At 47.4% G+C, this 23,889-nt stretch overlaps 1 protein-coding gene across 2 annotated transcripts in view; it reads right to left on the reverse strand.

Moving 5' to 3' along the window:
• The window catches only part of plxna3 (plexin A3), a 118,441-nt gene that overhangs the window by 13,140 nt on the left and 81,412 nt on the right, over positions 1 to 23,889 (reverse strand). For both annotated transcript variants that reach the window (XM_042099143.1, XM_042099142.1), the window contains exons 11-23: positions 19,182 to 19,278; positions 16,155 to 16,345; positions 15,707 to 15,855; positions 14,376 to 14,496; positions 11,744 to 11,880; positions 11,120 to 11,290; positions 10,452 to 10,545; positions 9,523 to 9,762; positions 9,008 to 9,151; positions 6,710 to 6,944; positions 3,372 to 3,514; positions 1,788 to 2,044; positions 1,184 to 1,250 (exon numbers count right to left, since the gene is read on the reverse strand). In XM_042099143.1, coding sequence (XP_041955077.1) covers positions 1,184 to 1,250; positions 1,788 to 2,044; positions 3,372 to 3,514; positions 6,710 to 6,944; positions 9,008 to 9,151; positions 9,523 to 9,762; positions 10,452 to 10,545; positions 11,120 to 11,290; positions 11,744 to 11,880; positions 14,376 to 14,496; positions 15,707 to 15,855; positions 16,155 to 16,345; positions 19,182 to 19,278 — 2,046 coding nt within the window. The remainder of the gene's footprint in view (positions 1 to 1,183; positions 1,251 to 1,787; positions 2,045 to 3,371; positions 3,515 to 6,709; positions 6,945 to 9,007; positions 9,152 to 9,522; positions 9,763 to 10,451; positions 10,546 to 11,119; positions 11,291 to 11,743; positions 11,881 to 14,375; positions 14,497 to 15,706; positions 15,856 to 16,154; positions 16,346 to 19,181; positions 19,279 to 23,889) is intronic.

A 23,889-nucleotide genomic window follows, 5' to 3' on the forward strand; every position in this document is an offset into this window, starting at 1 on the left:
GGCCATATCACTGACACATCAGACCAGCGCAGCCGACCGAGGAAACTGACACTAACTAACCATTATTGACTGACATCAATACCTCACTGGTGAATTCTCCAGAAGGGGAAACGGATCAGTATTTCTAATCACGGCAGCAAATGGTCACTGTTTCGAACGATTCCTTTTTTTATTATTAGTAAATGTTTTCTTTTTATGGTAATAAAAGAAATGTAATTGTCTTAATGTTCAGGTCTAAAATGAGTATGAAAACACGGTGCGGAGCAGCAGAAGGCCGAGTGTGGGAATAAAGGCTTGGCCGATGGACGGCGTGGCCGATGGACGTTTAAGTAAGCTTGCAGAAAGCATTTCTGAGTAATTACTCGTGCAGGCTGGGGAGGTGGCCAAAACCACTTTAACATCTGCACTGATGTAACTTAAATGCCCTTGGCCCGCGGCCAGGGCTACAATCCGCTGGGCATTTCCTGCTCTGGAGCACAATGGGACCGATGTTCGCGTCCTTAACGGCAAACGAGCGCCAGGATCAGCTTATGACCTTCTAGGTGTAAGACAGAAGCTTATGAGCTGAGGCCGGCGTAGCGTAGAATTTGTTATTTTTTTTGGGGGGGCGGGGGGCGCTGGTTTGGGTGACGTGTTTCACGAGCACCTGGCGGGATGTTGCTTCTGGAAGGATGGTGAGGAAAGCGCTATGGTGGCCCCAGAGGGCCAATTTCAGGGTTGGATTAAAAAAAAAAAAACAGCATATTTTTTTCTCCTGTGCTGTTATCTGAGACACTGCGTGGGTTGAGTGAGCTTCAGAGCTCGGGGGCTATGAATCATTCTTCATGATAAATAAATAAAAAAATATATTAAATACAAAAAATCCGCAGAGCCAATTCCTAAATGCCCTCCATGAAAATTACATATTGTGCTAGTTAGCGGTGCTCGTTCCCAAAATGAAATCTGGACTTGCAGCTGCTGATATTTCATAAACGCCCCTTAATAAAAATAAAGCCATCTTGTGAGAAGGGCAATGTGAAAATGGATGAGGGAAAAGCCTGGGCTAAAAGATGATGATTTTAACCTTTAATTGAAAAAGGAGATGGGGAGAGAGAGAGAGAGAGAGAGAGAGAGAGAGAGAGAGAGAGAGAGAGAGAGAGAGAGAGAGAGAGAGAGAGCACAGCAAGGGATCATTAATGCTCACCTTGAGGAAGCGGTGCAGGAGGAAGGTGAACCAGTTGGTGAGCATCTTTTCCGCCACAGACTCCGTTCTACAGTTCAGACCCAGAAGACACACACAGTCAGCGCTCATCTCACTCCCCTCATTTCATACGCAATCTCACCCTTTCCTTTTGGCTGCTCTTTTTCATCTACCTTACCTTAGCATACACACACACACACTTTACATTTAGGAAAATGCACCAGCATATGCCAACATTTCCGACACTTTAGTTCTGTCAGACCCCCTGCCTTGCAGAAGTTCCAGGAATGTTTTTAAGCACAGCTGATACTCAAAACACACACACACACAAAAAAAACATAAACATACATTTATACACAAGCACACAAAAACAAAGAAACACAAACACACACAAACAAAAATAAACTTGCTCACACATAAACACACAAATATACAAGCACACAAACCAAGCACACACACATAGATACAGAAATTCTACTCCTCACACTCTAAAAGCACATAAGACAAACATACCACAGTGATAATGATAATGATAATACCCATCACATGCGTGCTCCCATACACCCCCCCCCCCCCCACCCCCGACAGTTCCTCTGTGCCCTCGGACCTGCGGAGCAGCAGCTTGGGGTGGTTGCGGTTCTCCAGGTTCTTCTCGATGAGGTCGGCCAGCAACTGCTTGAGCACCACGGTGGCGTATTCCATGCGGCCTTGCAGCGCCGCCATCAGGAGGGAGGCCACGTTGCCGCGGTCGCGCATGGAGAAGGAACGCTGTGCCTCCAGCGTGTGGATGAACGTCAGCAGGAACATCTTGTTGTGCAGCAGCTGGCTGAACAGACGCAGGGCCTTCTCCACGTTGGCTGGAGACTGAGGAGGAGGAAGAGGAGGAGGAGGAGGAGGAGGATGTTTATGTTTACAACAAAATTACTGCATATTTACAAACACATCAGTTGGTATCAAGTGGTCATGATGGAGATCCCCACCTAGGCCCATGGACATGGTAGAATGGACATAATTATGTGTGAACTAGCCTTTAGGTATTTAAAGGAGATGAGATGGATGATGAGACACTTCCATTAGTAGAATGGGAAGAGCTTCTTGTTTCCGGTCCTGCACATTAGTTATGGACGTCGTATATGTCTATCACTCGTCACTGAATTCTTCACTCTGACAGCCCTCCTCCTACCTGTTCTTTCCACTGATATAAACTTAACTAGTTTGTTAAAGGTGGTGTCTGTGTTGATGAAATTACATTCATTTCATTCCCCTGTCTAGCTGACACTCAATGATGCTCCCCACCATAATGCAGATCGAAACTGAGGATTGAATCACTACAGTGTCATAAAATGGGGACTTTATTTGCGGACTACATAAACTGGGGACTACAGTTCAAACATTGCACTACTTATTACATGTATGCTGTATAAACCTCTGCAACAGAAAAGGGAGTGGGGAGGGAGGAAGGAAGGAAGAGAAAGATGGGAAGAAAAGTAAACAACATATAAAGAAACAAGAAAAATAAACAAAATATAAACAAACAAAAAGGACCCAGACGGTTGGGGTGGAAGGACTTGGAAGGATTCCGGACCGTCTGCTCCTCTCTTTCCTGACTGTAACATGACTAACGTTTCCGTTTCCTGCCGGCCAGTTTCAAAAACATTTCGATCTCTTTTTTTGTGCATTTCATAGCTGCGGCTCGGCTCGGCGCGGCGCGGCGCGGCATGGTGCGGACTCCAAACGAGCATGCGGCCGGGCCGAGCGCCTCGCGGGGATGCTGATTTTCACTCTGCCTCAGGTTTTAATTAAAACGCGCCAACCAGGCCCGGCCCAGAGAAGAAAGGCTTCTCTCTGAAGCCGACTACACAGGCTGGCTGGGCTGCAGGCTTGGATGCTACTCAGCTTCAGGGAGCAGATCTGTGACTTTTTTCCCCCCTTCTCTTTCTCCCACTCCTCAAATTATTTTTCTTTGCAGGGAGAGAGGGAGAGAGAGAGAGAGAGAGAGAGAGAGAGAGAGTTTCAAGCGCATCAAAGTGAAGGAGAAACATCTGTGGGGGAGAGTGGTGGGTGAAAGGGTTAAAACTGAGAGAGAGAGAGAGAGAGAGAGAGAGAGAGAGAGAGACAGAGAGAGAGAGAGAGAGAGAGAGACAGAGAGAGAGAGGTGGTCTCTCCCTCCTTGAGGAGATGGTGCACTCACATCCAGCTCCTTCAGAACCGGGTGCTCCTCGATGCCCGGGAACATGACCCGCATGGTGTAAGTACGGTACTCCAGGAAGGGGATCTTGACACCGTCCATGTCATTGGTCAGCTCCTGGATGTCCGTCTGCAGCTCGGCGAATGCTGTGGCGAGAGAGGAGGGGCAGAGAGAAGGGTGAGAGGGATGTGTGTGTGTGTGTGTGTGTGCGCTGCTGTGATAAGCTGAGTCATCCAGCGGTGGCTGGTGAATGAATATGCATGGGCTGTGTCTGAGTCTGAAGGTCAAACAGAGGTGAACGAGTTCTGACTGACTGTAGCGATTCTAAAAATCGCTATTGTACACCTGGTCAGAAGTCTATGGCGAGTTGTTTATATGTTATTTTAAGAGCGCATTGTCAACAGTCATATTGGCGGGTGCACAATGCACCATCCTATCATCCATCACACCAGCGCACGTCCATGCAAAACATTACAAATTGCACGATTACAATGGGAAACATAATTAGAATAAAGATATTACGAAATACTGTACATCTCATGATGAGTAGTTATTCACCATCATTTGCAAATTGGTAATGACGGTTAAAAGTGATAGGGGAGAGGCGAGAGGAGGCGTATGGAGTATGGACCACAGCTGAAGACGCACTGTCACGAGATATAAGCAACTCCTCTGCAGGATAAATGTTTTTTATTCAGTCATTTAAGCAATATTAGGGTAAGTGTTGCTTTTTCCAGCCTATGTTTTCGATGGTAACCCATTGTCAGTCAACCCATTGACTGCATATAACTGTCTTGTCGTTGACGGACACCATGGTGAAGTTAGTTTCACTTTGCCAATGAGTTCAAATAATAGAGTGCAAATGCGTGAAGGTTATGCTAGGTTCTAGTAAAGCATGGTTTAGTGGAATGACTATTCCATACGGTCTCGCAAGCAGCCTCCTCCAAATGCGCCGTTGAATGTCAAAATACCGATGCATTTATTTGACATCGCACTTTGCGCCAGCAAAGGGAATGGCAGATGTCCTTCTCATTGGTTTAAATGATGTTATATGCCCCAAACACACCCATGACTGATTCAAAAACCTAGGAACACCTTGTTGCGCCATGCGCTCGACGTTTGACAACGAAAACCCTCCCAATGTGGACTGGACATCCTACTAAATTTGAATAAGCTTTTGACAAGTGACGATGCGCTTTTGACCGTCATGATAGGGCCCATACACTCAGACCTACATTCTCATGTTGGCAAAGCACCGCTACCTGGGCGCAGTGATTGCACGCAGCGAGTTTCCCAAAAATTTGGGAACTTGGTATGTTCTTTTTTGGGTCCTCCAAAATATATATAATGAAGAATGTGTGTGTGTGTGTGTGGGCAGAGAATGCACCCACCCCTTAAAGCACCCCAACCTCTGCATATGCAAATGTATACTGCGGATCAACTGTGCAGAGGCACATTCACCACACCCAAGCATGCAGCGTCAGTGAGAGGCAGCGAGAGAGGGGAGAGCGAGCGAGCCAGCTTCAAAGGATGTGAACACCAGCACCTAAAGCATGGTGACCCAATTCAGCTCTTCACAAAAATACAAAGCCTGCCTGAACAGACACCAGCGTTCGGGGCCTGAGTCACAGCAGCGGCCTCTAAAAAGGCTCAATGGCATTGGCGTTTAACACACATTGGGCTAGCTGTAGTGCACGCACACATTTAACTCACTCAGACACACACCCGCAAGCGTGCACATACACACACACACACACACACACACACACACACACACACACACACACACACACACACACACACACACACACAGCTGAATGCTGCATCTCTCTTTCACTTTCTCACACTCGGATACATCTGCTCAAAGCTGCACAGCTCTGCCTGTTTCTCTCTCTCTCTCACACACACACACACACACACACACACACACACACACAGACACACACACACACACACACAGACACACACACACGATGGTGAGGAAGATAAGGCGCTGGAAGCAGAATGGGTGCCAACAAGTGGGGGAGCTGAATAATGGAGACCGACACACACAATGCCAGGACGGAATAATGGACACACACACACAGACACACACACACAAAAGGTAAGGAAAGCAGTAAATAATGGGCAGAGGCAGCTGTGGCAGACACACATCACTACACAGATTCACGCACACACACACACACACACACCTACAAAAGTAGCAGAGAAAAATGAGCAGAGGCACTGATATGATTAGTGCAGGTAGTGGGAGTGGCTGCATTTCATACAGTCTTACTCTAGTAGGCTTACACTCACAGTGGCTGACACACACACACACACACACACACACACACACACACAGAGAGAGAGAGACAGAGAGAGGGGGAGGCTGTGAACAGTATGCAGAACAGCAGGAAAGCAGGGAAAAAGAGGGGGATCCAGACGTACACAGCATACAGCATAAAGACTTCACCAGGGCTTCCAACCATGATCCAGAGGATTCACCCATTATATTATACTCACTGCTACACTGATAATCATTTAAGAAGCAGTGCAAAATCTGCACACAGTGTTATGCAAGAGTAACAACGTAGGCCCTGAGCCTACATTGTAATATGATGCAAGACTTTCGCCTCAGAGGCAGGAATGGTGCCAAGCTATTGTAGTTCAGCAGAGTCAAACGGCCTCATGTGGGGATCATTAAAGAGCTGATGTCCCCAGCCGCTGTCCTATCGCGTGAGTGTCCAGCACACAGTCCTACAGTGTCAGGGTTACCGTGGGCCTGGTCACAAATGATAAAAAACACCCGCGCGTCCAGAAGCACTGGAAACGTTTGTGTTCAAAGAGCAAAAAAAAGCACTACCACGTTTTCGTGGTGTGTGTGAGCAGGGGCGCCATCTGATTTCACTCAGAAGTTCTGCCTCCCGCATCCAGAATTCTGCCAATTAGGAAAAAGCCAGATGGCTGACACACACACAAAAACACTGAGGGAAGGACGTTCCGATTCTCGGCTCGGAATTTCCACATCTGACAGAGAGCGTATGCACAGTATTACAATGAAGAAAAAGGCATCTTTCTCCATGGAGCTGAGCTAAGTAAGCTGCTCAAAACTGTTTGGTGTGGGCCTCTTATTTAAAACTAACAAAAATAATCACCGGGCAGCAATGCACAACGGCTGGCCTGCTTTGGTGAAATGCCTGGCTTAGATCAGTCAGAGGTCCCGTGCCCAAACCCTGCGGTACACCAAACTGTACACATCCTCGGGTTCGAACCTTCAGCAAAGGTCAGCAAAGTCTTTAGATCCCGGTTCTGAGCCTTGTGGCACACCAAACTGTACACATTTCCCCCTCCCATCTCACCTTCCTTGCACTCCAGGGCCACGCGCGACTCCAGGTTGTCCATCTGCATCTGCAGGCGTTTGAGCGTGCGGTCGGCGTCGCGGGTCTTACGCTTGTAGGCGATGAGCACGGCGATGATGGCCACCAGCAGGACACCCCCACCCGCACCAATGCCGATGATGGCGGGCAGTGTGAGCGTGCTGTCCGAGTAGATGTGCAGTGTGCCCGGGGAGTACTCCATGCCACCCACCAGGATCTGCAAACAGGGATCACATTGCAAAGTTAGCACACACACAAAAAGGCTCAAAAAGGCTGGGGTACTGTCACCCCATACACATATTAAAATACACCCACAGAAACGCGTGTGTGTGTGTGTGTGTGTGTGTGTGTGTGTGCGTGTGTGTCTGAGAAACTGCCTCTAGTCTGTGCACGTTTCTGTGTTAGAAGAAAAACAACAATGACCTAACAGAACCAAAGTGAACCCCTCTCTCTCCCTGGGGTGAGTGAGCATACACATGCTCGCCAGCCTCAAAGCTCGGTCTCTCTCCATCTCTCTCCGGCATCTGACCTCATTTGCGGCCTCATTGGAGCCATATTAAACCACACTTAAGGCAAGCACATCAGCAGAACTTGTTAGCCGTTAGCCGCTAAACATATAAACATGCGTACACCCACTGAATGAAGAGGTGCCTCCCCCCCCACCCAACCACCATACCCAACCCAACTCAACTCATCCCATCGCCCCCCCCCCCCCCATTTGTTCTCCCCACTCAACACCTATTTTCAGACCAATTAAGCACGGCGTCCCACCGGCATGCCTAACGAGTTTCACCTTTGCAGCGGCGCTCCACCGCTGCATGCCTGCATGAATTATTGAAGCGTGGGGATTGAGAGGAACAAAAGGGATCTCGGTGAGTTGTCGATAAGTGTCAGGTCATTAGCACTGCTCCCCGAACAGAGCTGGGCCCGGGCCCCATGAGAGGGGGATCCAGAGGGATGGAGAGAAAGAGAGGGATAGAGAGAGGGATGGAGAGAGAGGGAGAGGGATGGAGAGAGAGGGTGAGAGAGCAATCTTGAGAAAACCCCACACACCTCTTCTGCTCTCTGACCACTCCCTCGCTCCTCAGCTCCTGTGCTTTGATTCACACACATCTCCCACCCCCTGCTGTACACACACACACACACACACACACACACACACACACACAAAACACAAACACACACACACGCACGTGTACTCTCTCTCTCTCTCTCTTTCTCACACACACACACACACCCCCCCCCCCCCCCCTTATCTTCCTCTCCCCCGTCCCCCCTTCCTTCGAGGTCTTATTGATCACGGTAAATCGAGTCTGAATGGCGCGCAACAGCCTGATGGATGCGCGGGGTGGGTGAGTCCACACACGCCAGGGCTGCCAACAGCAGCAGCAGCGCATCAGGGCTGGGCCGCGTCACGCCGCGGACATCAAAAGGCACCGCTGTCCAGGGGAGCTTCCCCCCTCTAATGGAAATTGATTGTTTTTTAATGAGTGATTTGCTCTGATAATCATCATGCCCAGCACCTCCACCGTTATTGCGAAACCACTTTGTGCACGGCCCTGCCCTGTCGTCTCAGATACAACAAAAGATTTGGTCCTTTCTCAGCCACCGCTCATCCAAACGCTTGATACGATTATCTCGTGTCTAAAAAGACATTTGAAGCCTGTACAGGAGGGGTTTGCAAAAAAAAAAAAAAGAGAAAACGATGACATGACATGACGAGCCTTCGAGGAGAAAACGTTCTTTTGTCTGTCTCAGCTCACGAGCCCTGCACGGCTTCTTGTGTGTCTTGAAGAGGGAAAACAGAGATGGGAGGCGAGCATGCCTGGCCTTCATGATAATTGTTTGAGCTGCACAGTCAACAGATAGTTAGATTACACACGGAATTGCTTGTATCAGCGCAGCACCGTAATCATAATAAGTACTTAATGTATGATGAAGCTCCCCCCTGCTTGACCTTTATGTTTGGTGGATTAGCATTAAAGTAAAAAATGGCCATGCGCCATCGCCTGTTCCAGAATTGATTAAGTCAGATATATAGTGCCTTGGCACTAGCGGCGTTGGACCCAACGTTCAGCAACATTTATTTGCTTCATATTTTTGGACAGTTTTTTACATTTTTTTCAAACCTTTCAAATCAAGAGGAATTAATGATTCTTGGAAAATATGCTGAAACAAACGGAACACGATGAATTATTATGCTTAGCGTTATAAGTCAGCTGTTTCTGATACTTCGCTAAATGGACGGTGCCAAAGCATCTCGACGGCGCCAAAGCTTACCGTAACACGCTGCTCTCCAGTCAGGTCTGGCGAATCACAGAGCAGCTGTGATTCTGAGACTGTTAACAGACATGGGGTTTCTCCAATCATCACACTGTAATTCAGGCGGGCATTTCCAGGGGCTGGAGGGATCAGGTTCTTTCCCTGTATCCAGAAAAGAACACCATTTAGATTAGGCTTATTCAACTGGATTCAGCTATGCTGAAGACAGATAAGTATGCACTCATATAGTCATAGGCCCAGCAACAATAATATCGAAAGATCTAAATACCAGCATTAGGATACCTCAGAAATAACATGACTGAAAGCTTAGATCACCTGCAGCTTAGATGGAAAAAAACATGGAGTATGCCTTATCCCTTCCATTACACGGTCAATGCTTTGTGTATCTTGACAATACCTTTGTCAAAGGAACTAATGCCTTCATACCAGTGAGTTCACAGTTCAGTGCCTCCCTGGGATAATGTGGAGAGGCCTTTGTAGCGGTGTCAGATAACACTGCGGAGAGAAATCACCTTTAAGATAATGGGGGAGCCTGGTTTAACCTCCAGTATCCCAGAAGTCCCTAGCGTCTCAAACGAGGGGTTGGGGTAGTAGGTGAACGGCGTGCCGTTGAGGATGAGGAGTGTGCTGACGTGGTCCAGGATGAAGCCGAACTCGTCCGGGTGCACGCCAGTCTCCGGGGTCTGACGTTTGGTGTAGATGATGCCCGGGGCCAGGCAGGTCATCACAAAGTCGTTCACCACTGTGCAGACCTGGGGAGAGAGCACGAACACACACACACACACACACACACACACACACACACACACACACACACACACACACAGAGTCACTCTGACGCCACTCCTCTACAGGAGCTCCTCATCCCACTGTAACGATGCCAAGCCCTGAACACAGTTCCTCTGTTATAACCACGCCACCCCACTGATGCGATTCAAGAGTCCAAACTCGTGACTCGCATTTCAGCCGACCCACCAGCCCTCCATTCCCACGCACACTTACAACACCCTCACTGTAGCATATGCTACCTTCAGCCAGATTCATGCCAGATACCTTTAAGATCAACACTGCACAGACCACAGGGGTTTATCTGGGAGGTGAAACAGAGTGCAGATACAGTACATGTGTAGGAGCAGTTAGCATTAGCATGACCAGGGCCTGGCAGAGAGAAGAAACTGAAGGAGTAGGTTCAAGTGTGTGTGTGGGTGTGGGTGTGTGGGTGGGTGTGTGGGTGGGTGTGGGTGTGGGTGTGGGTGTGTGTGTGTGTGTGTGAGAGTGTAGAGGCAGCTCCAACAGGAGCGTGAGATGTCAAGCGGTGTCTGAAAGAGGCAGGTGCGCATGAAGAGTAGCAGGTGATGAGCTCCCATGAGGACACTGTGTGTGTGTGTGTGTGTGTGTGTGTGTGTGTGTGTGTGTGAGTGAGAGGCGAGCATGTGCTTACGTTGGTGGTCTCCACTCCCCCGTATCTGGCCCGGACCTTGGGCTCCTGGATGGTGTTCAGGTTGGTCCCGGTGACCGTGAGCGAAGTGCTCCCGCTGAAACGTTTACGTAAACACACACACACACACACACAGCAGAGTGCCAGAACAGGTCAGTACCAGAGCAGTGGGCTCAACAAAAAAACACACACATCTAACACACACAAGAAACTCAAGCTACACTGACATGAGCCAACACACAGGTGACTGATGAATGTTGTTAATGATAAATGGACTGCATTTGTATAGGTTGTTTCTACTCCGAGGACTCAAAGCACTTTACAAGTAATGCCTCTTATTACTTTAGTCAGACACACACTCACACACTGACGGGTGTGTATAAGGTGCCGCCCAGGTTGTCAGACGCTATAGGGGCAGGATGTCTTGCTCACATACATTTCTGGCTCAAAAAAAGTCAAGCTCGTAAATGAAAACTAATCTGTTATGGGACAGCTGCATGTAGTCTTAACCACGCTCCTTCGCTCAACTAGAAAGTTCTGGGTAAGCCTAGTTTATGTCAATTTACAGCGAAACCTTTTTCTGACCACTGCTTCTGAAATCTTCTTCTTCTTGTCCCGTACAAATGCATACCAGACCGTGTGTACCGTGACGCTGTGGCTCCCATGCTTACTTGACAATGCTCCAGTTGGGCTCAATGGTGGCGATGGTGGGATCCTCGGAGTAAGAGTAGCGGACGTCGGGGTTTGTGATCTCCGCCTTGTCGATGAATAGCTTGATTGATGCGTGTCCCCCAGAACTCGAAGATGGAGGGGTTATGCACACAATCTCACGCATGGTCCGCCTGTCACAAACAACCAATGAATGTACATTTAATGACACACTTCTAATCTAATCAGATAAAACAGACCACCCTTACACTAACACGACAACAAGAAAAAACATCTTTTGAAGTCATCTAAAGCTTGTCCTGGCATGCATCAATTTTCTTTTTACTCTAGCAATCTCTCCACCCTCTCGTTTTGTCGCTGTACTTTTCCTGTCAATAACACTTGTTCCTGCTTGGTCACATACTGTACATCTACGCTTCTCTCTATATTGTGTGCCATCCTATATTCTCAGCTGATATATGACAATGTATATGTCAACAACATGGCGATTTTATGGGATGCATGTTGGAACTGCCATAGGAGTCAAATTTATGGCTGCTTTTCTGTGCATACATTATCGTCAAGTGGCAATAACATGGCAGCAGCAGCAGCAAACACAATGCAGTCCTGTTGTTCGTCGCACTCACTTGACAAACTGACACTCCTCGTTGGCCAGCTTGATGGTCACCGTGCTGCCAGCGTCCAAATGCTTCCCTGAGATGGTGAGGCGGGTGCCCCCGGAGCTTGGCCCCTTCTCTGGCCGCACCCTGTTGAAGCTAGGGGTCTGGGGATGAAGGAAAAACAAGACTTTGTTAGTCTCTCTCACACACACACACACACACACACACACACACACACACGGACCAAACCTGTCACAAACTGACACAGGCAATTAAGTGTTTTACATGACCCCCCCCCCCCCACACACACACACACCCTGACCGCTTACCAAACCCCATACACACACTCTATTCACCAAAGCAGCTAGAATAATTGTGGTGCTGACCCTCCTATTGTGGACTGGATAGAAATGTTTGTGCTATTACCGTAGGGAATGTTTGTGTTTTTGTTTTTTCCCTCCCACTGCCCTTGTTTCATTTATTGTGGTTCTTGTCAGAGTGGCAGGACAGTCCTTTCTCTGTAATTAGCTATGTACCTTCCTAATTGCCCTGAGCGCATGTATTCATTTGCAGCCAGCCGCTAGTGCCTCTCCTTGAACCAGACGGTCTGGCTACTATTGATTATGCGTTCAGGGGATACAGTCAGGGCCATCTATTTGTGTGTGTCCATTTGTGTGTGTGTGTGCCTGAGAATAATGTAAGTACGGGTGTGGGCATGTTTAGACCTGCAGGACTGCCTGTATGTGTGTGTGTGTGTGTGTGTGTGTGTGTGTGTGTGTGTGTGTGTGTGTGTGTGTGTGTGTGTGTGTGTATGTGTTTCTGTGTGTGCATGGCTCAGTATATAAAATTAGTGTATGTGCATGTCTGTGAGTGTGTAGTTGAGTGTTTATTCTGTATCTTTTTCTGAATCTGAATGTGTGTGTGTGTGTGTGTGTGTGTGCATGTGTGTGTGTCTGCATGTGCTTCTTTGTGAGTGTATATGTCTTTTCGTGTGTGTGCATCTACACCCATGTATGTATGTGTGTGTGTGTGTGTGTGTGTGTGTGTGTGTGTGTGTGTGTGTGTGTGTGTGTGTGTGTGTGTGAGCGCGCATGCTGTGTCGCTGGGCTCAGGGATAATGGACTGACGCGGCGTCTCTGTCGGGTCGTGTTCGGCACTCTGTGGGGAGGGCGGTGTAATTATGCCACACTGGGCAGCCTCCTCTTCTCTATCTCCTCTCCTCCTCCCTCCTCCCCGCTTTTCCTCTCCTTCTCCCTCCTCCTCTCCTTCTCCCTCCTCCTCTCCTTCTCCCTCCTCCTCTCCTCTCCTGCATCAGGTCGCTCCCCAAAGGACTGAACCCGATAGGCTGCTAGAGACCCACACACACAACAGCCACAACACTCAAACAAACAACTCCCACCCAGATGTGGGCCAGATTTGGGCCAACTCAGTGGCTCCATCGGACCGTGCCTGCTCATCTGAAAACTAACAACCCTGAACTCCACCCAGACAGCATATCTCTGCTATCTTAGACACACAAACACAGCATTCCAGAGTGCCCAGTCTGTTACTGTCCACCTGTCTGCCTCACCACATAAGCTCACAAATCTACCCTTAACAAATATCTGCACGGCCTTATCTTGCGTCTTATCAGACATTTAAATATGCAGTTTTGGACGTGCTCATGCTGAGTGCTTAAGTGCCTGCATTGCTCACCAAATCCCACAGATCAACAAATATCCCCCCAAATATCAACACTGTAGCACAGAAACCTCAGGCATGTGAGTGAACAAGTGGAGAACAGGAGCCTGTTAAAAGGAGTTGTCTGGTCACCACCAAACTTTCCAAACCTCACAAAGCCAACTATTCCACAATATTTTAGACACAGGCATTTGAAACATATAAATTCATCACTTTCATTTCATTTCTCTATACAGACTTCTTGATTTACCAAAAACAAACCACATAAAAATATCTGCACAACTGAACACACACCCATTTTAACAATCTAGGATGCATCTGCAGTTGCCAAGGTTTGGCGTGTCTACTTTATCTGTCTGCTGCATACATAAATAAAAGATTAAAATAAGAGTTTTGCAGTGGGATCCTGAATGCCTGTGTGGGGTGTCCCGCCGTTCAGCTCGTGAAAATCCCTCACCACCAGCTCCGACATTTTGAACGCATGCCTTTGTATATGCACAAGCAGATGTGTGCATGCATTACGAGCTTCGTTTTGCACATTTTCTTGATATCGATTTCTTTGTGTCTGCAAATGGAGGGACACTCAGTCTGGACATGGGGTGGGGGCAGTGTGTGTGAGTCTGTGTCTGTGTGTGTGTGTGTGTGTGTGTGTGTGTGTGTGTGTGTGAGTCTGTGTGTGTGTGTGTGAGAGTCTGTGTGTGTGTGTGTGTGTGTGTGTGTGTGTGTGTGTGTGTGTGTGTGTGTGTGTGTTCATTTTCTCCAAAACCACATTAGATTTCTCAACCTTCCGGACAGGCCAGCTGAGACTGTGTGCAGCTGGTGTGTGTGGGATGGGGTGAGCAGAGCGCGGGTTGGGTGGGGTGGGTGGGCGGAGGCATCTGTGTGTGTTTGAGTGAGTGTGAGAGTGTGTGTGTGTGTGTGTGTGTGTGTATGTGTCTGTGGTGTGTGTGTGTGTGGGGGGGGGGGGGGTTAAGCTCACCACAAAGGAGTAGGTCTGGAAGGACTGGGTGCGGTACTCTGCGCTGCAATCTCCGATACACAACTCCACTGGACCGCCAGGGGAACTGGCCAGCAGCGACTCCTCCATGTCACACACAATCCTGAGAAAATACACACGCACACACATCCACCAGGTGCACACACACACAATGGATACACCAACACACAGACACACAATGCATCAGCACACAACACACACACACCAGATGCATCAGCACACCCACAAGCATGCAAGGACACACATACACACATACACACACACACGCACGCACGCACGCGCGCACACACACACACACACACACATATCTGTGACGCACGGTCCATAAGGCCATTTCATTCACTGTTACAGAGAAAAATAAGACAGGAAGCAGAAGGGTCCTCCCATACTCTGTCCTTTCAAGAGCCTCTTTCTCCAGCCTCCTTTTTATCAAACCCATTCATTAGTGGCCACAGACAAACACTTGAGATTGGCTAGCACAGCTCTCCACAGCCTTTAGAGGATCAGCTCTAAAATACAGCCTCCTAATCAAGATGAATTAAATGTGACTAACAGGGCTATTAACATTTACAAGACAATATATTAAAATAAGGAGATTGGCATATATGATACTATAGACCAGGGGCATATATGACACTACAGGCCATAACATATTACAAAACGATATCATTTAGGAACAGATATGTTTAAAACGTGCATATTCAAAATTACAAGCATTGTTAGGGGTTTCCATATATATGTATTGGATGTTTTTGTGAGAAACTATATGTCATGACTTCCAAGATATTCCAGCAAACCTCTAACAGGAAGTTTATAAGGAAGTTTTCTTAATGAAGCAATATCTAATGCAGGACTCAACAACAGCATGAACATGAATCATGAGCTCAAGATGGTCTTAATGGGATTCTTAGTGGGCCTGTGAACATTAAAGTACTGAAGCATCGGTTGGACACATCTCAAGTGAGGAGTCCTTCATGCTGTTTTCAACAATCTTTGTGCTGGGGAGTTCAAACAGATCATGCTTAAGGCAAGAGAATCACAGAGGCTATTAAATTAAAGTCATTGTTGTGTTATTGCGGATGTAGCCACTTGCAGCAGTGTAATGATGGTGAAGACATCCATACACTGCAAATAATGTGCTTACGATGTTTCAGAAGGGTACCATTACCAGCTCATGATTACAACATTCATCTCTGAGTATTAGTGCAGTCTTAGTTAGTTTGAGCTCACCGTCTGTGTGTGTGTGTGTGTGTGTGTGTGTGTGTGTGTGTGTGTGTGTGTAAATAAGGGTACCACTCAAGTGGTGTGCTGACCTCTCTGCGCTGATGTACTCTGAGGGGACGGGGTCACAGCGGACCCCAGCCACGCGCACACCGACGATCTCCCGCACCTGCAGGCCCAGGTTCTCCCCCTCGATGGTGACCCGCGTGCCCCCCTCCTTAGGGCCAGTGAGTGGACGGATCTATGGGGGTGGTGGAGGGTAGAGAGACCATCAGGTACATTACACAGGTCAATGCTGTCATTAGAAGGGCATGTGTGGGAGTGTGTGTGTGTGTGTGTGTGGTTATTCAAAATAGCCATATAAACCATACAAAGGTGGAAAAAAATAATTATGTGTGTGTGTATTGTATGTTGTGATATGGGACTGTTTTTGAAGGCTGTATTGTATCTATCTATTGTTGTGGAATCTACACACTGTGGAGGCACAGGTATGTGTGTGTGTGTGTGTGTGTGTGTGTGTGTGTGTGTGTAGTATCTCACCTTGCTGATGCGTGGGTGGCTGCAGCGGACGTTGCGGCGGAGCTGGTGCATCCAGTTGTGCTCGGAGTTGTGGCAGTGCTGCTTTAGCAGGCAGCGCTTGTCGGCCAGACACCAGCCGCACTCAAAGCGGCTGTCCGCCTTCAGACACAGTCCGCAGCTGTCCCTCTGAGCCTCACACTTATACAGGAGCGCTGCGCGCACACACACACACGGATTTATACACAAATAACCACACACAAATGCACAACATCGACAGACAGACAGACACACACACACGCACAAACAGAAAACACACAGAGAATACACCGTTAGGGGAACAGAGGCCTGCCTCCAATCATGACGCTTAGCGAAAAAAAAAAAAAAGCCGGAAAAAACAACATCTAGAGGATTTAACACCCACACTGGCATATGTCAAAGGAAGTGACATGCAAGGACAGTAGCCACAGAGAGATGAAGAGACTGGGGGAGAGGAAGAGAGGGAGTATACAGGGGGAGAGAGAGAGTATTAGAGAAAGACGAAAAGAAAGAGAGATGAAAAAACTGAAAAAGAGAGCAAGAGAGAGAAGGAAGGAAAAAGAGAGAGTTAAGGTAGGCAGGGAGCAAAACAAGAGAGGAAAAGTAGAGATGCAGTGGTAGTGAGAGAGAGAGAGAGAAAGATAGAATGTAGGCTGAGAGAGAGGGAGGGAGAGCGAGAGAAAGAGAGAGAGAGTGAAGGAGAGAGGATGTAGGCTGAGAGAGAGTGAGGGTAGAGAGAGTGAGGATTGTGTGTGTGTGTGTGTGTGTGTGTGTGTGTGTGTGTGTGTGTGTGTGTGTGTGTGTGTGTGTGTGTGTGTGTGTGTGTGTGTGTGTGTGTGTGTGTGTGTGTGAGCGAGTGTATATTGCAATGTGGCTTGGTTCGATGCCTCCCCTCCCTCCCTCCCTCCCGTGGTAAATCCCTGCGTGTCCTCCCCCTGGCCCAGTGGGCGCGTGGCTAAGCAGCTTTGATGCCACAGGTGAGCGGGGCGCGGGGCCGAGGGCCCGGCCGCAAACACGGCACCGTATTGACCAGGTCGCGAGGGGAGAGCAATCAAACGCCGCGCCAGCCACGCGACCACCAGCCTAATCTGTGCACGAAGCCAATCACTTACAAGAGTGATTACATCTGCAGTGCCAGCGAGTGGGAGGCAACACTCTCGCCTGCACGCTCACTCTCTCTCTCTCTCCCTCCTTTCCTCCCCCTCTTCCTCTCTCGCTCTCTCTTTCCCTTCCTCTTCTCACTCTCTCGCTCTGTCTTTGAGCTACTGCAGAAACAAGGAGATTAAGTCCTCCTCTGCACTAAGTATTGACAACTCACAGCAGCCTTTCTTCTCTCTTTGTCCTCATTCTGCTGAATGGCTGATGTGAATGCATATGCACAGAAGCAGGGGAATGCTCCTGACGTGGAAGCTGACTTCTTGTCAGGTTGGGCGAGTTTAAGGACAGACTGATTCAGGAAAGCCTGGTTTTGTCACCTACCTGTGGCTAATTAACTGTGAATATCACAGCACATCTTTGCCAATTCATCTCGTGTTCTCACTCATAGTTTTTGCTGCATGTTGCAGCTGGTGCAAGAGCATTGAAATGTATTCATCTAGCTTTTATTTGTTTTTATTTATTTAGCAGATTCTTTATCCAAAGAGCAAATCTCTCTTCTCTCTGCCTGTGTGTTTCAATGTCACCTTCATTGATATAAGTATAGTAATAAGTATATATACTCTTTTGATCCCGTGAGGGAAATTTGGTCTCTGCATTTATCCCAATCCGTGAATAAGTGAAACACACTCAGCACACAGTGAACACACAGTGAGGTGAAGCACACACTAATCCCGGCGCAGTGAGCTGCCTGCAACAACAGTGGCGCTCGGGGAGCAGTGAGGGGTTAGGTGCCTTGCTCAAGGGCACTTCAGCCGTGCCTACTGGTCGGGGTTCGAACCGGCAACCCTCCGGTTACAAGTCCAGTAGGCCACGGCTGCCCACTTTGGATGCAGCCATCAACTCCAAATAGACAATATATTTCGATGATCCCCTACACATCTGTGCACATTGGGAGTTGCTTATCTACATCACATTAGGACAGCTTGTTTGCTAGGTTTATTTTTTGTCAGATTTTATCAGTGGGTGGTGTTGACTAGCACTGTTTGTTTTGAACGCTGTATTCATAACACAGACAGTGAGCAGTCCTACTGCTAAATCAAGGTGCAGACTCTAACCAGTCTTTCAACATGGGAACATGGTGAAAAAAAGCACACCATCAATAAACCATGGGAAAAAGGCTGAGAGGTTAGAGTGTATGGGTGTGTGTGTGTGTGTGTGTGTGTGTGTGTGTGTTTATCCTAAACATGCTCTCGTCACACACACTCTAGGGTTAGACTGCACTTAAATTACATCAGTAGAGGGACAATATCCATAATGCATGGATTAGCCATGTGTGTGTGTGTGTGTGTGTGTGTGTGTGTGTGTGTGTGTGTGTGTTGACAGTCACTCCAGGGCCAGTGGAGGCCTTAGCCTCTGATGCCATAGTGGGAGGTCTGGTGGGAGGAGTCACCTGCATCATGTGTACTACAGTGACCTACATGACCACACACACACACACACACACACACACACACACACAGGCAGCCATCCATGCAGACTGAACAGTCTTCCACCACAATACATTATTCACCAGAGTGAATGCATGCATGCACACACACACACACACGCACACACACACACACACGATCTCAACTGCATTAAACATGTCAATATGAGACGGTGAGAGGGTGCTGTAGGTGTTGGTGGGTGATTTGTGAGGGGAGATAAAAAAGATGCGTTTTGACCTTTGAGAAACAATGGGAGGGAGGTGAATTTTGCCACCATAAGCAGATCTAATAAAAGGTCTTTGACTTTGCTACTATGACTCTCTGTATACCCTAAGCCCACCACACACACACACAAACATATTCCACACACACACACACACCCTCTGCACCCAAAGTTGTATAGAGGTGTTTGACCAAAGACACTAACCTTTCATGGAGGCCGGCTTGTCAATGGGGAAGTCTCCGTCCCACACAATGGAGAAGTCCACAGGCAGGTCACCCATCTCATTCCCTTCGTACCAGTACTGCAAGAGAAAACACACACACAGTCATCAATGACAATAGCAGAAGAGACAGCCCTAAAGACACATGTAGGAGTCCCAATGTAAACAGCAGCCACATCCCAGGCAGGAACATTAATCCCAGCCTCTTGTGTTTTGCTGAGTCAGCGCAATCCCCTCTTCTCCTCAGTGCCACTGTTTATGACTAAGCACAACTACACAAACTAAAGAACAGCCCACCTAGTGGCAGGGAAACTAGTAAGGTGCATCTGGGGATGGGGGTGAGAGTTGCCTTCTCTGACTACAGCAAAAACAACCTTTGACCTTGCGAAAGTAGTTGCCCGTCAGATGACCGTGGAGAAGCTGATGGTGGTCTTGTGTTTTTTTTTCTTTCTTTTAAACAGTCAGTGTCGTTTTAATTAACAGTAACACCCAGAGCACTTAGCCGGCACTATCTTGAGTGAACATCGCCGATCAGGTCCATTGACTGTCAGGGTGCGACACTTAAGGGAGTTCAGGAGAGGGGGAGAAAGGCAGATAGAGAGACAGACAGAGAGAGAGAGAGAGAGAGAGAGAGAGAGAGAGAGAGGGAGAGAGAGATAAATAGAAAAAAGAGTCACCCAGCCAAAGCCAAAGGACCCCTAGACACAACAGGAAGGAGGTGCAGCTCCTCCCAGAAGGCTGCATTAAGTCAATCCGGCGAATAAATGCAGACATCTCCGCAGTCGTTAAGTGGCGGCTAAACGGCCTGGCCGGGGAAAACAGATCTATCTGCAGCCTCTCGATATTGCTTTACAGCCCCCAAACCAAAATCTATACGGGGGAGCACTCACTCACACTAAAAACCGCATTCCTCAGACGCACACGCTCATTAGGCCTGATGGAAACATCAGCTGCTGGGTGACTGTTTACCCTCGCTGTCCAAGCGGGATATAGCAAAACCTGAGCAAACAAGCTGCACTGCCACAGACACACACACACACACAAAGACACACAGAGACACACACAGACACAGACACACACACATACACACAACCTTCCCTGGGCACTCGACGGCCACCGCAACTGGAAAAACTACAGGGATATTTCAAGAGTCTTGAGAGAGTTGGGGTCAATTTTGACCGGCCGGCGCTTTCCCCCGCACAAGGTCAGAGATTCTCCCGTGCATAATGTCGCAAAAACTCGAGAGAAATATTTGAACCACCAGAGTGGTGCCATTTTAGCATTAAATGAGAAGTTCTCGCCCGCCTTACTGCAGAGGCTGCCAGAGCACATTCACAGTCAGGCAACAAAGAACATCTTTCATTATACCTGGAATATAACGATAAAGTGGCAGGGCTGAATGACTGTAGAGTCTGACACAGACTTCAAAAAGGTAATGATGACTGAGCTTTGAAGAAAAAAAAAAACGAAATGGCTCTGGAGAGGAAAAATATATCTGAAGTTAGAAAAGAAATAGGCCTTATAGATACGTAAAGCGAAATTCAGCGCCTTGTTGTCATGCTCATCTGTCATAGACTGTACAGATGAAAGCCATGGTGCAGTCATACAATGTAGTTTAGGTGGTAATGTAATGTATTTTTTGCGAGCCTATTGCCTCTTTTCAAGAGGAGAGGCAGTCAAGCCCGCTCGAGGAGATTAGTGCCGGAGTGTAAATGGGTGGAAGCTTTTGTGTCGGCCTGTACAATGGCAGCTTATCTCCGCCAGTCGTGAATTGATTTTCCTCGGGCTCTCTGTTTTCGGGTTGATCGGAGCGCCGAGTGGAGACGGACTGCCCTCGTTCTGTCAGGATCCACGCTGGTCCGCCTCGGAAAAGACAGTGAGGTAATCTCACCTTGAAAAAAAAAAAAAACAATCCATCTGTGTCTAAACACACCCCGCAGACTTCAAAAACAGCAAACTCAGAAAACGAAAAAAAAAAATAAAAAATAAAAATCGACTGGAGGGATGAGAATATCGTCGTGGATGTTTGTGGGTCATTTTTCATCTGTGTGATTTGTTTTACTTATCCTTCTTAAACTGAACAGCAACACCGAGCTGTGGAAGGAAAATTGTTAAACGCTGTGTCTGAAAGGCATTGTGGAGTATTTGGTCATGAGTATACTCTCTAAATAATTGATTCCCCCCCCACAATAACAATCTAACTGCATCACCTGATACTGGGTGCTCTTGTTTGCTTTTGATCATTATGATGGAAGATCAATCAGGGCATACAAAATTAAATTCCGCTAGTAAGAGAATTCCACCTTTTGCAAATGAATATAATTATATTTTGGCCATACACTAAATGTAGTCACGACTAATTGCATACATTTCCAAAAATCAAGAGAACACTCTTTTTTAATCCCTGAGAACGAGACTGCTGGAGTCAGAATTTGGCTCGGGCAGAACTGTCGATGCACTCTCCTTCAAGTGACAGACTGAAAATCAATCTAACTTAATGATGGAGGCTTTCCTGTACATTTAATTAAGTTTTAAAAATGGAACTGAACTCAGCAGAAAGACAAACCAGTATAACTACCTCATGGAAAAAAGGGAACTATTCACTTGAAGCCGCTATTTATATAAACCTCAATAACTGACACATGGGGTGTCATCTCTCCCCTTGATCACCAATCCAACCATATGTCTGCATATTATTTTAATGACTACATTAAAGGATAAGGGGGGAAAAGAAGCTGCGTTTTATGGTTAAATATCTCAGACGCAGTTTCAGGTTTTTCTTCCGTTGACGGGGAGCCATGATGTGATGGTTTGGTCTTATTCCCGAGAGGATCGCGAGCATCTGCATGGTTGAGAACGATGACGTGCTCGATGAGGGTATATTCACGGGCGGCTGAACTCTCGTCCCCCTCCATAAATGAGGCGAGATTGTTGGTCCAAGGACTAACCAAAGCATTCTTTCCCCATGAGGACTTGCGGCATGGCGTCCGTGGTGCTGATCTCATACAGAACGTTCTGGAGTATCACTTACGGGCTTATATCTTCATTTAGAGCACACAGCTGAGACTCAAATTACACACCAAAGGGGCTCAGAGCAACTATGATATGATGGGAAACACAATAGGTCCATAATTTATATGGCTGATTGATCACCATCGTTCAATGATCAATTTATCTAAATGGAGAGCAGCTGTTGCAGTCCGAGTCATCTATGACCTGAACTATGTGGCAAAGAGAAGGCAGAGGAAAATAATGACTGGACAGCGTTAATGAAAATTAGCGGATGGGGGGCGGGGGTGGTTGATTCAGATAGGTATACTGTAGGATAAGAGTTAGTGGAAAAGGGCTATTCTTGGCCTGTTGCTAGGTGGAAGTTGGCAGATTGGGTAGAGGTAGTTTTGAAAGAACATAAAAAAACAACACTGCTTTTTTGTTCCCATTCTGCTCAGGATCTCTTTAGCACAGTGTGGTGCAGCGCACTTTGCGGCACTGGAGAATTTAATGTCTGATTGAGCACTCGATATAAAATAATAGAATAATCAGGGCAAGCTGGTACAAAAAAGCCTGGTGAAAATAATGTTCAAGTGTTTTCATTCAGAAAGCCATGCTACCCAGCAAAGACTGTAATGATGTCCTTTGTGAGGGGCCCTTTCCATGGAGAGGCTAGTTCCGAACTTCGTCATTGGGTAAAAGGCCTCCGCTGCTCGGTTACCTGGGCAACACCGCCTGTGCCCGGCACACAAGGGTCAGTGTCACTTAGCAACTCTTTTGTTCATGGATTCATTTGAAGAGGAACATTTATTTCCCTTTTTGCCTTGAAAGGAAATATGAAAAGGTAGTTTAGAAGTGTGTCTTGATTTCAACTCATGAGGCATGGTGAAAGAGAAGCATTTGTTATGCGAGCTGGAAAAAAAAGAAAAAAGAAAAAAGGGGATATATATGGGGGAAAAGCAAATGCTTATTAAGTTTCAACTTCAACCAACACATTTATCATTTATTTGAAAGGCTATGCGTGTGAGTGCGTTTGTGTGTGTCCGTGCGTGTGTGTGTGTGTGTGTGTGTGTGTGTAGGTGGGGTGGAGATGTATCATTCTGATTTATTCTTGCTATGGCAGCATATTGCTGATGTCTGCAGTGCAAATCATGAGAAAAGACAGATAAAGGAAGAAACAGGAAGGGCTGAATTTTAGCCTGGATTAAGAATCACATCTTTGCTTCTGACACGTTAACAAATCACATCTCGGAAAAGAAGATGCTTTGCCCCCCACCTTTTTACAGCGGAGAGCTTGATTTATGAATTGGCATGCATTCACAAAAATGACTTGGGGAAGTCGTCTGATATGGAAACATGTGACCGAGGCACCTGCACTTCCCCTTAGCGCTGTGTGAAGTCAATAAACAGGCAGGAGCGCACCCTCAGCATGGCAAGCCCAAGTCCCGACTTGTAAAGCAATCAACAGGAAAGGGGAGCCATTTTCCGCAAGCGATAGCATCTCTGCATCCATGTCTGCTCGCGTCATCAACTGTAGTCAAACACCATTCTGCCAAAAGCTTCCATCCCTGGATGGACAATGGAAGCCATCTCACAAGGGCATCCTGTATCCAGGCCATCTGCCTTCACCTTCCATGTTGTCATACTAATCGTGCTCGCTTAAATAGGCTCTAATTGCTCAACAGCGGTCAAGACCTTGGA

The sequence above is a fragment of the Alosa sapidissima genome, chromosome 7 (genome assembly GCF_018492685.1).
Source record: "Alosa sapidissima isolate fAloSap1 chromosome 7, fAloSap1.pri, whole genome shotgun sequence".
Taxonomy (NCBI): domain Eukaryota; kingdom Metazoa; phylum Chordata; class Actinopteri; order Clupeiformes; family Clupeidae; genus Alosa; species Alosa sapidissima.